General features: G+C 35.3%; 1 protein-coding gene across 1 annotated transcript in view; it reads right to left on the reverse strand.

The window, feature by feature from the left end:
- The window catches only part of LOC121738763 (activated Cdc42 kinase-like), a 133,996-nt gene extending 121,330 nt beyond the window's left edge, over positions 1-12,666 (reverse strand). Inside the window, exons 1-4 of the mRNA XM_042130998.1 lie at positions 12,528-12,666; positions 12,359-12,437; positions 8,171-8,351; positions 939-1,100 (exon numbers count right to left, since the gene is read on the reverse strand). Of these exons, the coding sequence (XP_041986932.1) occupies positions 939-1,100; positions 8,171-8,351; positions 12,359-12,437; positions 12,528-12,531 (426 nt within the window). The 5' untranslated portion in view covers positions 12,532-12,666. The remainder of the gene's footprint in view (positions 1-938; positions 1,101-8,170; positions 8,352-12,358; positions 12,438-12,527) is intronic.
- Between the last annotated feature and the right edge of the window lie 1,176 nt (positions 12,667-13,842).

A 13,842-nucleotide genomic window follows, 5' to 3' on the forward strand; every position in this document is an offset into this window, starting at 1 on the left:
ATGGGTTTCGGGGAGAAAAAACGCAAAATATTATGAAACCGCGAATTTAATATTTGAATTCTATTATTTACTGGTTAAAATAATTTACTTAATATAATTTTATCTGAGCACTCAGGCTCTATTTAAGTAGTGTCCGCGCGACCGAGCGATTGGGCCGCCACACCGCGAGAACAGAAGAGATTATAATAAGTAGTAACGATTTATTTATATAGCGGCCAAACCATGCCAAAAATTCTCGCGGGCGAATATTTAAAAAAATTAGCCATAAAATAGCAATAACAGGACACATGATGTCGTAATGACGCAGCTCAGTTTAAGCTTTTCTTAAGCGCAATTTAATTACTTTTTTAATATTGTTAATCCTAAAGCCCGTACATCTTTTACGTGAGCTTGTCAATTTTTAATGTCGCTAAATTATTAACACGAAGGAGGAGTTACTTGTTCGGTGTTGGTGCGGTTTTGTGTAATTGTTATTACATAAAACCGCACCAACACCGAATGAAATGTAAATGAAATGTAAACCTATGAAACCCACCAACTTTTATGGAAATAATATCGACTGTACAAACTATAAAATTATTAAAATGATAAGTAATTCGTTAGCCTTTCTAAGATTTGTTAAAAAAATATTTTATACCAACCAACTTGCTACGTAGTAGTTAGTCAACTTTTATTCCTTTTTAAGAGGCCTACTAATCCAAAAAATCAAACATCGTCCTTCTCTCATATATCGGACCATTACGAGGTCGTAATGGTCCGGAAATAATGCTGGCGACAATTTGCGACCTTGAAGAAGCGAGCGGTATTCTCTCTCAAGAGGCCGGCAACGCACTTGCAACTCTTCTAATGTTGCGAGTGTCCATGGGCGACGGTACTCGCTTTCCATAAAGGTTTGCTCGTTTGTACCCTAATTTTATAAAAAAAAAGTTTATACGAACCCTTTGTCGTCCTGTAGACCAAGTACCCTGTTGGACGACGCCGAACTGTCCCATACCAAGCTCCTTGTTAATGGTGATATCCTCTATGGATATTATGTGCTTCGATAACTTCAACTCCGGCTCATCATTGGACACGACGATCTCTCGCCTGTAGCTGTGTATCTGCGATCGTTCGTTAAAACACTGTGAGTTTTCGTTGAAGTTTTGCATTTATTCGTTAAAGTTCGACTTTTCGTTAAAATAAAAGTAACTGAGAATGTTCGTTAAGGTTACGTATCTGCGAATATTTGTTAAAGTTTGTAAGTTCGTAAAGTTCACACCGAAGTTTTGTCAAGTTAACTTCGCACGAGAGCGAATTCGACACCGAAGTTCACGCAAACGCAACAAGTTTGCAAGCGTCACAAAGTTACCTCACCCGGTAAACAGTCAAGAGTTTTGTCACACTTTATTTCCGAAGGCACAAAGTCTAATAACGGTCTCAATTAATAGTCTCAGTGCTACAAGAGTTCCGAGCGACCATCACATTTGGGTTTATATCATATAATGTTTCACTCAATGGGAATTTTTGTGGGAATTTTCAGGCACGTCTGAGCCTCGCATCTCGCACTCAGACAACTGATAGCTGACAAGACAGTGATTGAACTGATAAGTGATAAGGGAGCCATCAACTCGAGAGGTCGGAGGGCGGGAGGCGGCTCGGTATCTGCCCACCCTCACCCACGTAGGTACTAATTGTAAACAATACTCTCACAATATTATAAATGCGAAAATAATATTATGTCTGTTACCTATTCAAGTTTAAGTCGAATCGAGTCGGTCGTTTGGTATAATAATAATATCTATTGACGCTTCACACCACGTCAGTCTGGCCCCGTGCTAAGTACCTGAAGGACTTGTGTTACGGGTACCAGACAACGGAAATAAATTTAATACTTTTATATTTATATATTTTCTAAGTATACATAATTATTAAGTATTTTTATTATATGACTAGCTGTCCCGGCAAACGTTTTTGTCATGTAAAGTATTTCGCCCATATTATTTTCTTGAAGTGTCTTTAAAATAAGTATGGCACCGTGGCAACGTCCATCGCTATCTCGTCGAAACGCACTAAAACAACTTAGTCGCCGTCTCGAGTTGCTAAAAGTAGCCAGTAGCCGATTCTAAGACCTACTGAATATGCATAATACTTTTTTTTATGAAATAAGTGGGCAAACGAACAAACGGGTCACCTGATGGAAAGCAACTTCCGTCGCCCATGGACATTCGCAGCATCAGAAGAGCTACAAGTGCGTTGCCCGCCTTTTAAGAGGGAATAGGTTAATAGGGGAGGGTAGGGAAGGGGAGGGAATAGGGGAGGGTAGAGAAAGGAATAGGGTAGGGGATTGGACCTCCGGTAAACTCACTCACTCGGCAAAACACAGCGCAAGCGCTGTTTCACGCCAGCTTTCTGTGAGAACGTGGTATTTCTCCGGTCGAGCCGGCCCATTCGTGCCGAAGCATGGCTCTCCCACGTATAAAACTTATAAGGTAAAAATCAGTAAAGCCGTTTCGGAGGTGTACGGTATCTAACATTGTGACATGAGAATTTTATTATTTATGATACACCATATTTAATACAGATCCATGACCCAGGAACTTTGAAAAACTTTTTGTTCCGTCGGCGGGATTCAAAGCCGCGACCCCCGGCTTGAGCTACCAACAGCCCATCAAGTCAACCAACTGAGCCACAGTCAATGGGTATGGAGAGATTTTGAGTCGCGGGAAACATATTATTGGACAGTTGCGAAGCAGAGCCAAGTTGTGACCATCAAGTTTCACAATATTACGTCGAAGTCTATTAATTTTATTAAGCCGAGCTGAGTCTCCGATGAACTTGTCTGTTATATCTGTAACTATGTAGATTATACTCTATACATATTATAGCAGATTCTAGTATCTGTGTAGCTAGTCATGAGTATGACCACGTTTTTGTTATAACAAGTAGGCAGGTAACTGGCGAATCGCACCTACCTACATAGTTTTGTTGTATATCTAATTAATGACGTTCGTAGAGCTTCACACGAGACGAGAGTAAGCGAGAGTAACAACAATCTCGTCTCGGTCTCGTCAATCGTCAAAAAATTTAGTCCCGTTCAAGACTCGGTCTCGTCTCATTACCAGTTGTCTCGTCTCGTCTCGAAAAAGCGAGACGAGAAAAATCTGGCTCTCGCGTGAAGCCCTCGACTAGCTAGACGTTCGATTATGGCCAATACTGAAGCATCAATATTATTATGTTTAATACAATGCCTTTTTCCGTTGTCATTGGAACTGGCTTATAATTACGCGCATGCACAGATTTTAGTTGAAAAATAAATATTCCATTTTACCGTTATTCTGATATTTTAATTACGAACGAGAAACATCATCCTGCAGTAGTTATAGGGTGTCGCGCGTCGGCGTTACAAAACAAAGGATTATTATTAAGGATGTTCATAAAAGAGGTTATAGCAGACCCTTAAAGTTTTTCATTGACTTTAGGTAACCCTTTTTACGCAACATTGGATAACTATTTACAAATAGGATTTCCCTGGGACTTTATGAGGTGCCAGGGATGCGGAAAGATTGCTAGAAACGTGTTGCATTCAGTTCTTTAAACGCAAATGTCGGTCAGGAATCAGTATGTATGAATGGATGTTTGTGAGTCTTTCATAACTACTGTCATTAGTAGATTTTAACGGAATCTGGTATGGTAGTAACTAATGTTTTGGAATTCAAGATTTCGGAAGTTTTTTAGGGTTCCGTTCCCAAAAGGGTAAAAACGGGAACCTATTACTGAGATTTCGATGTCTGTCCATCCGCCTGTCTGTCTCTAGGCTGCATCTCAAGAAACGCTATCGCTAGATTTCTGATCTGATTAGACCACTGATTAGATCAACCCCCAAGCGGTTGAATTCGACCGCGATAACAATAGAATAACAATAGATTTCCATGAATCCGCGATCGAGGGATTAATATTTAAGGGGGGCTCCCATACAACAAACGTGATTTTTTTGGCCTTATTTGCTCGATATCAATAATGGCAACAGATGGGCATTTTAAATTTTCACAAAATCTTTCATAATAATATGTAAACTTTAATAATTAATAATAAAATTAAAATAAAATAATTATTTAATCTGGGCTGCCATACAAGAAAAACACAAATTTTGGCCAATATTTGCTCTATAACGGTAACCCTTCATGAGCGAGTTCGACTCGCACTTGGCCGATTTTTTTTTTGACGTCCTCTGTGGCTCAGTGGATGAGCGCGTTGGTAGCTCAAGCCGGGGGTCGCGAGTTCGAATCCCGCCGACGGAACAAAAAGTTTTCAAAGTTCCTGGTTGATGGATGTGTATTATACTTATAATAAAAATCTTAAATATAATAATTGTGTATAGTATAAAAGTTTTAAAGTATTAAACACAAGTCCTTCGGGTACTTAGCACGGGGTCAGACTGACTCGGTAGTTGGTGTGAAGCGTCCATAGCTGATATTATTAAAAGATGCAAAAATAAACTCGGCTGCTGTCATATCGACCCCTCTGGGTAGAAACGTCGTAAAAGCCAAATGGCCATTTTACAGTACGGCCAAAAAACAAAAATCGTAATTTTGTTTCACGCATATTTTTTTTATTCCTTGAAGTTATAATAAACCACTATAGCTCATTAAGCTTACAATTTGTAAATGGCTTTTACAACATTTTTTTTTGCTTCGCGACCATAACCATTTATTCATTTGGTTGTATAAGACGTTTTATTGAAGGTATTTTTGAATTAAAAGACAATTGTAATAATAAGAAAGTGTGATTTTGTGTATTAAATGCGACAAACATTAGTGACGAATATCAAATTATATTATAGTTTTTCATTATTTTAACGTAAAATTGTACTTTTCCGACAAACTTTAATAAAATCATCAAAGTAAAATCAATGTTACCTCGAATGTAAAACTAGGTAAGTATTCAACAGTAATAGCTTTAGAAAATCAGTTCTTCGTATAGTTAATGAGTCTTTTGGTGGAAAACTTCCTTGAAACACTTTCTCAACTTACACATTAAAGAATCTTGGATTGTAAAACTTAGTGATGTAGTGATGTACGTGCGTTGCGTATGAATAATAAACGTTGCATTGCAGTGTAATATAGGTGGAGTGTGATAATTACGATTGCAGGAAAAATGTCTCGCGGAAAAAAATGCTCAATTTAGCTATTAGTCAAAATTCAAGCGGTACCGCGGAGGACACTTCTATTCCAAAATATCGCCGTGTGTATCAAAGAATAAACGCTGAGAATCAGGCATCTAATAAAATCAAAACTTTAGAAAATGTGCAAACTGCAAATCTGTCCTCCAAGTGTTACAGCCTCAATATACTTTTGGCCCCCGAACACCGCAAAGTCTTTCATTGTAACAAACAAGTTTCAAAAATTGTTTGAAGTGTTTTTATGACAGACATGTTTAATTTGTTTATTAAAAGTGTTTTAAAAATATTATTGGGTCATTTTCATTTACACATGTGAAAGTGTGATAGCATGATAATTTTTTTTTCGTTATAATTGAATGTCAAAAAATATTAGGTATTATACGATGAAATGGTATTCGACTAAATTCACCCCATCAAGCATGTTTTACATTAATATTTTAATCAGCACATTTTTTTTTAAGGTTTGTGTAACCGAATGTCACGCAACGTGGCGTGTGCAAAACCCAGATTTACGCATTTTCGGCCCTGTATCTTTGTATTGTATCGGTTTATGGGTACTTTTGTTACTTTTCCCATCTTCTTAGATACTTATTTTGTCTTAAAAAAGCATCATATCAATTTCAAAACAAATATTTTTTTTATGATGGACTTGCAAATTTTGTGATTGACTTTGGGGGTCACAAACGTGGCCGTTTTTGTTTTTCCCATAACTTTAGTAAATTTTTTTTTTCTATTAGCAGCACTTCTCTGAACGTCACTTGACTGCTATTTGTAATCGGCCTTTTTCGTTGGAGCTAATGTTTTTTGCATGAAGCTAAGATTATTTAATTTCTGTGTCTGCTTCAACTTTGTAAAGCATAACGCGTCAACGACGTGTTTATAATCATGAAGTGATGGTGTACGATATCGATCTCGATTTTTAATATAAAGTTTGGTATAGTAATCGATATGCCTCTTTATAAATATCAACAGTCATGGATGTATTTTAGGTAATGTTTTGCCAGACATGTTCAAATAATTTCACAGGCATGGTGTTCCAAAACGTGGCTCGGTCTGTCTATCTCCAGGATTTATCTCAAGAACCGTTGTAGACTTCTGAAATTTTTATAGATTATGTATTTCTGTTGCCGCTATAACAACAAATGCTAAAAACAAAATAAAATTATTATTTAAGTGGGGCTCCAATAAAACAAACGCGATTTTTTTGGTATTTTTTGTTTGATATCAAAAATGGCAACAGGTAGGCACATGAAATTTTCACAAAGACCTCAATTATATGTGCACTTTAATAATTAATAATATTATTAAAATAAAATAAGATTTTAAGGGAGGCTCTCATACAAAAAAAACACAATTTTTTTATATATATTATAATATATATTAATACGTGAGCCAAAAACTTTAAATCATGAAACGTAGGTGAATGAAATTTTGCACAGTTATAGTTTATATGGTGAAGGAGTGCATGGAGGTAATATTATTTTGAAATTATACTTTTATCGTACATTTATTTAACAAATAACCCATTACACACACTACAACACACATTTTTATTGAATCTTAGATACTAGACAATGCTTACACGGCCAGTCTGAGATCAGCTGAGTCCCAGAGACAAGAGTTGAAAAAATATGATGCTAAGTCAATATTTTTAGTCCTGATGTTGTTGAAACTAAGGTCGAATTTCGACCATTGGGCGATCTCTAGTGGATATAATTATCCCAGACGTGGGTACCATATTTTTTTTAATTAAGTTTTATATAAAAGTATGCACTTCTAAGCTTGACCACTCATACTTAAATACTTCAAATTAACCCCTTAAGGCGGGGATTAATCTCAATCAAAAACGATAACCTTGCACACAACCAAAGACCAAGCGTATACGCATCGCAATAAGATTCATTTTAGCTTAGCATAAAACTGTAACAACTCTGGCGAATCTTCTCTATTTTTCATGTTTTTTTTAAATATCTTTGGAAATAAATATTAAGAAACAAAATTGTTCGGTTAAAGAAGTTTTAATATAGATTTACTAACAATTTATTCAAATAAAATGTATAATTATCCTAGTTAATACTTATATTTCGATGAAATAGAGTTTTTTCGGAGGTGAGTTTGTAAATTAATTACAGCCAAAGTGTTACGTTTTATTAAAATGTTTATGGTTTAAGGTATTTTAAATATTGTGCTTTATATCTCATATTTTTTAACACTTCGTTATTATATTGGAACTAGGTAAACCGGGAGTCACGGAAAAACAAATTGGGGTTTATCCTCGCCTTAACATATTTTAACCATAAAACATATAAAATTTAAAATCAGTCATTTTAACACTTAAAATGAAAATGACCCAATACTTTTTTTCCTATGTCACATCACTAGCTTAACACAATTTTAACATCTAATTCAGTGCGATAGAAGGTCGATTTACTTTATTTTAAGGCCTCCTAAACATTTACTTTATTTTAAGGCTTTTCCGACGTCAGATCTTCGGGCGAACGCAGAATTTTCAGCTCCATGACGATATAATTTTTTATTTTTTTATTTTCAATATAAATATTGCATTTCAAGTATTTAAGCATCATTTATTCACACCAGTAAAATGATACAGTTAAGGCATATGGGCCTCCTATAGCACTGCGGGAAAGTTTGTGAAATTGTTCCCCGCAGTGAGCGTGTTAATCATAGTAGAACTTATCAATAAATTAAAAATGCAGTATGTTGTCAAATCTTATTATGCATTAACTAAAACCTTTGATTTATCGATAAATCCATTCATCATTCAATTAAATAGTTTATTGTCTACCTCTGAAAATTTGACCAAAAACACATACAGGATTTGGCAGGCGCAACGATGATATGCGACCTTTTGGAGCTGCGATATGCGACAGTGATTTGATTCGTCACCACGTGTCGCGTGCACAAATGGTGGCATTGCTATTGGTCGATAGCTCTATATTCCACTTCATTCTACAAAGTCCTAATAGCATTTGAATCTGATACTTTCCTTACCTCCTCATTTTTCTTATGGACATGTAGCAACTTCTTCAGCCTCGTAATATAAGTATTCGGGTAATGCTTCGAGTATATCTTCTTGTACCTCCTCTGTTCGGGTTTCGAGAGGCCGATCTGGGCCAGGTCCTCTAAGGCCACATACTTCAATTGAGATGGTTTACCCACTTTCAATATGTCCCTGAAACAATAAGCGAAATAATTAATTTAATTAAAATAACATATCCATTAAATTTACATTGCCCGACCGAATGACGTAGGTCCACCATATGTGTATCCCGCGTATCCCGTGGCTCTGCCTAAAGCGGAAAGTAGGAACATTCGTTGGGTTTTTAGTGGGTAAGCCCGGGCGCGGCCTCACCGCCCTGGGGAGTCCCACACACCCCGGTAGCCATCCCCAGACCGCCGGGGATGCGTAATAGCATTCCCCCAACGAAAAAAAAAAAAGGTCCACCGCCTATGGATTCTTTGATGGTACTTATTCGAATGGATTAATAATATTTTTATGAGAAAGTTAGCACAACTGCAGCTCAAAAAAAGCTCAAGCAAAAATATTTATAATTTTCTTATTATAAATTATATGTGTGTTGCCTTTTTACCCATTTCGCAAAGCCCAATACAACCCTTATAAGAAGTTTAACCGAACAATATTTTAAATATACAAGTCCAGCATGGTAATTAAATAATAATATTGTAACATTTCAATATAATATTATTCAGGAGATTATATTATGATATTTTTCACAATATCGCGAATTAACCGCAAGCTGCAAAATAAGCTACGATAATTACTTAATTAATTTTAACACTTCTAAAGAATTCAGAGCATATAATTCAGAGCATAGCGTACAAATATATTATTTCATTAACGGAGCTTCAGGGCAAGTAATATATTATTGCAAACATTACCAATACAAATGCATCCGTCTAGATCCATACTTTTTTTTTTTTGCGGCCCCTGTCCCGAAGACCTCTAGTTCCCCCTTCCAAGAGGGAGATTTTTTGCGTGTTTTATTTTATCATTTCAAATTGGTTTATATAATTATTACAGCCATTTATATCATATATTTGTGCTTCGCCATTTTGGTTGTTATTTGTTACAATTACGATCTGTTACAATTTTTGAATTAACAATACCTAATAGGTACACAAACACCAAAAGTTCGCCTCGTACAATCTCAGACGTCTGCAGTAGTGTGTGAAGTGTGCAATACTACGTAATATTAGGAATTCTGTTTATGTCCAGCAGCAATGTTTCAGCTAGGATGCACTTAAGGCTTCGTCCACATTTGTATCATTTGCGCGATCAGATCTCCGTCGCGTATCATCGAAGCGTATGAAAATGATACGCGTATCATGATACGTCCCGATCGCTATTAACCGCGTATATGACGGGTCGTATCAAATACGCGCATGATCGGCAGAATGATCTAGTAGGCGCCCACACTATGATACGCATACTTGATACGGTGCGATGATCGCGACGGAGATCTGATCGGAGATCTGATCGCACAAATGATAAAAATGTGGACGCACCTTAACAATATTGCTAGTGTCGCAAAGCCGATCCTCATATCAGGCCTAGAGTTCCGAGGCCACTAATTAATAATACAAAATAAAAGCTCATTCTATTTTTAGGGTGTGTAAGTCCCTTATGTAGAGTTCAATATAAAAGTAGCTCTGAACGAGTTACTTTTGACTTATCTATGTTCGTATGAGAAATGTCACAAGTCACAACATCATAAACTTAATCCATACCCACATTTTTTTTAAAAGTTACTCATCTTCAACGATGCTACTTTCACAGTGACCTCCCTACAAAGGACACAATATACACATTACACACGCTAAAGTATAATTTCTTTTTTTATACACCATGCATAAAACATTTCGATAAAAACATTATTAATGTAAAGCATTAATCTTCTTATATATAAAATTCTCGTGTCACAATGTTAGGCCGAGTACTGCTCCGAAACGGCTTTACTCATTTTAACCAAATTTTATATGCATATTCAGTGGGTCTGAGAATCGGCTACTGGGTACTTATTATATTGATAAGTTGAATAAATTATAGTAAATTATTACAACTCGAGACTGACGACGACCATTGTTTGTGCGACGGGATAGCGATGGACGTTGCCATGGTGACATACTTATTTAGTCAGTTCAATAAAATAATACGGGCGAAATACTTTATATGGCGAAGAAACGTTTGCCGGGACAGCAGCTAGTAAGTTATAAATAACTCAGGTTCTGGGCAAATATTTTTTCACAACAACATAACTGTCTATTTTTTTACATGTTCATAAGGGTGTTTAAATAGTGGGTTATTTGCGACAACTTCTATTAGTCGGCCATATCTTAATTGAACAGGAGCTAATGTTTAAATTCGTAAATAACCTGCAATCCAAGTGCGAGTCGGACTCGCGCACGAAGGGTCCGTCCTGTTATCAAAAAAAGGTCAAAAATCTTTATTAGCATAAGTATATAAATTTAGTACAGGTGAGCATTTCAATCATCCAAACTAGGCGCAACCTGTCTTATGGAGGAATTTCTTGGATTACAACATTATTTAAGTATTTTAATTTGATACAATTATGACTACAATTTTTAAACATAAATAATCTTCTCTTCATTTCTATAAGTACAGTATAAAATAAACTTAGAATAACCAACTTTCGCTTATTAAGCGAAAGTTGGCAAAAAATTATGTTTTTCTATGGGAATATTTATTTTATTATTAATTATTAAAGTACAAATATAAGTAAGAATATTGTGAGTATTTCAAGTGCCTACCTGCTACCATTATTGATTACGAGCAAAAAAAGGCCAGAAAATCATGTTTGTTGTACAAGAGCCTCCCTGAAATATTTATTTTATTTTGTTTTTAGTATTTGTTGTTATAGCGGCAACAGAAATACACAATCTGTAAAAATTTCAGAAGTCTAGCTATAACGGTTTTTGAGTTACAGCCCGGAGACAGACGGACAGACATTGAAGTCTCAGTAATAGGGTCCCGTTTTCACCCTTTGGGTAAGGAACGCTAAAAATAATATCAATAAGTAATCAAGTCTTTTCAATATTGCCTTTTGCTAAGCAACATAATTATTATTTAGTATTTTTATAGCAATGATTTTATAGAATAATTCTAACATAATAAAATCCATAGCAATAATTCAAAAGCTATTATTATTAAACCAAAAGAAAAGATTTGATTTATTGTACAAATTCTTTGATTGGCTGGAAGACACTGTCGTAAACAGTTTCACTGCCTAATTATAAGGTTTTCTTTACATAATATATAATTAATAAAATATTACCTGTATAATACATTGTCGCTGTCTGCTGCAGAGGACAGGTTTACACACAATTACTAATGTATAGCAGGTTATGTGCATATAGAAAAAAATATATCATGATAAGTGTATGAACTGGTTGCTAGTTAACTTCTAGTCAATTTCAACATGTTCTGTTTGGAACTGATTAAATAAATTTTTTACATTTTGCTTTCCACACCGAAGTGGTCAATAATATCAAAGTCACCATTAAAAATATCTGTATTATCAATAATATTGGATTGGTCCACAGGCGACTAGCTCTGCGTTGCTGTGTAACATGGTTCTAGCGTCTCGTAATATGTGCTCTCGCTCCGGGCGCCCATATTTCAAGCCCGTACGGGTGTCCCAGCTAGCTGTGAAGCCAGCTTAAACCAGTGTGTGTTATAAAATAATTAATGTTCTTAAATAAACCTTCACAATACAAAATCAATGATACATCTATGAAAAAATATATATTACCCAAAACTAATTACTGTCATAATTTTAAATTGTTAAATAAGTGTGCACAGTAAAGAATATTTATTTATCTTATATAATTGCTAAGCAGAATGTTTACATTATGTAAACAAAAACTTCTTAAAATTAATTCATCAAATCACTTCTTTGATAGAAAGTGAAAAATGTAAAAGTTTACTTCTAGGTAAAATAGTTTAAAAGTTTTCAATAACTTCATGACCAAATATAAAAATCGCTAAGCAACACCATCGCTAATAGCAAAAAACACCAAAGAAAAGCCATGGACCGGTACTTCTAGACAGGTGTGTTAGTTTTCTAAAACTTTTAAAGTAAACAAAACTTCACGCAAACTAAGTAGCTAACAATAACAACAATAAAAGTAACTTTTCACCTGAATAACTCGAAATAATGCATCAATTCTGCTTCCTCTAGAAACTCTCGAAGAGATTCTTGATCGTTGAGTTTGGTTTCTGCGGAACAAAATAAAAATGTAAGCGAAGCACATTCCTAAATGCAACTTAGCACTGCTTAGCACAAAACTTTTTTGGCAAGTAACTAACCCATTTTTGAAGCAGGACTGGGTCATTACATTACATGATCTTAACGTCAGAATAATTGTGGACTACATTAGTGTACAATATTTGATACACATTTTGCGTGAAAAGTTTTATAAAAGTAATCACAAATTAGACAAGTATTTCGCCGATATTATAAAAACAGCCACTAAAGCGAAGGAGAAGGAGAAACTTCAAAAATCAAACTTTTTTTTTTTTTTTCTTCTATTTTGGCAACTTGACACAAAGGATGCGTATTGTGCCACAGACAGGGTAAAAAGGTAAGGAACGGCGGAAGGAATAAAAGGAAACGGAATTTGGAAGAAAGAAGAAATCAAACTTCTCAATTCTCAAAACTCAACTCAGTCTACAATTTTTTTAATGAAAGTTTTGACATGGATGCAAAGAAATATACGCCAACAGCCCGAAAAGAAAAAATTTAAATAGGGCAAAATACAATGAGTTTCTAAAATACTAGAGTAGCAATGTCTTACAAAAGATTCTCAGAAATGCGTAACCACTTTTTTGTTCAAAAGACAATGTCAAGTCATATATTCGTTATGTCATTATGTATGTGAGATATGCCTGCAGGCATCTTCGAAGTGGCAACGCGTTGCTACCGTAAACTTCCAATCTAGTTACGTTAGTAACATAGTATATCATTGGCAAAATATAATACGAGTCATTAGAATTTTTCAGTAGACTTTGTACACTTTGATCATAAAAATAAAAGTTTGTGGTTTTTAATTTTTATGCCAAATAAATAATAATGTAATTAATATTGAGGGGCATTCACGTTAGAGTATTTTATATCAGGTTGGGGCAATGACATAGAGTTCGACAAGGCTGTTTATGAACGTGGCGAGAAAAGGAACTAACGCTTCTATCATACAAAAACGCATCTTTCACGCCAAAACTACTGAACCGATTGTAATGAAATTTTGTATACAGATAGTCTAAAGCCTGAGAAAGGACATAGGATACTTTTTTACTGGAAAAAGGGGTTGTAAGGGGGTGAAGATGCGTAAATTTGTTGTAGTACAGTTGTGTAATGCAGCTAAGTTGTGTAAAGCTAAATAAGCTCTTAAAATTTGGTATAAAAAAATTTAATTAAAAAAATAAATATTATGTGCACACTACATGGCTGATTTGGGTATTTTGATTTAAGGGGTACCAGGGTTTTAAAAAGCTTTTGACATCAATTTTGTTGACACCGCGCGCTATAAACTGAAGTCCACGCGGACGAAGTCGCGGGCAACACCTAGTAGGGTACGGGCACCAGTAGTCAGCCTTTTAGTGGAAAGTACAAGTTTAAATGTGG

Source organism: Aricia agestis, chromosome Z, assembly GCF_905147365.1.
Source record: "Aricia agestis chromosome Z, ilAriAges1.1, whole genome shotgun sequence".
NCBI lineage: Eukaryota > Metazoa > Arthropoda > Insecta > Lepidoptera > Lycaenidae > Aricia > Aricia agestis.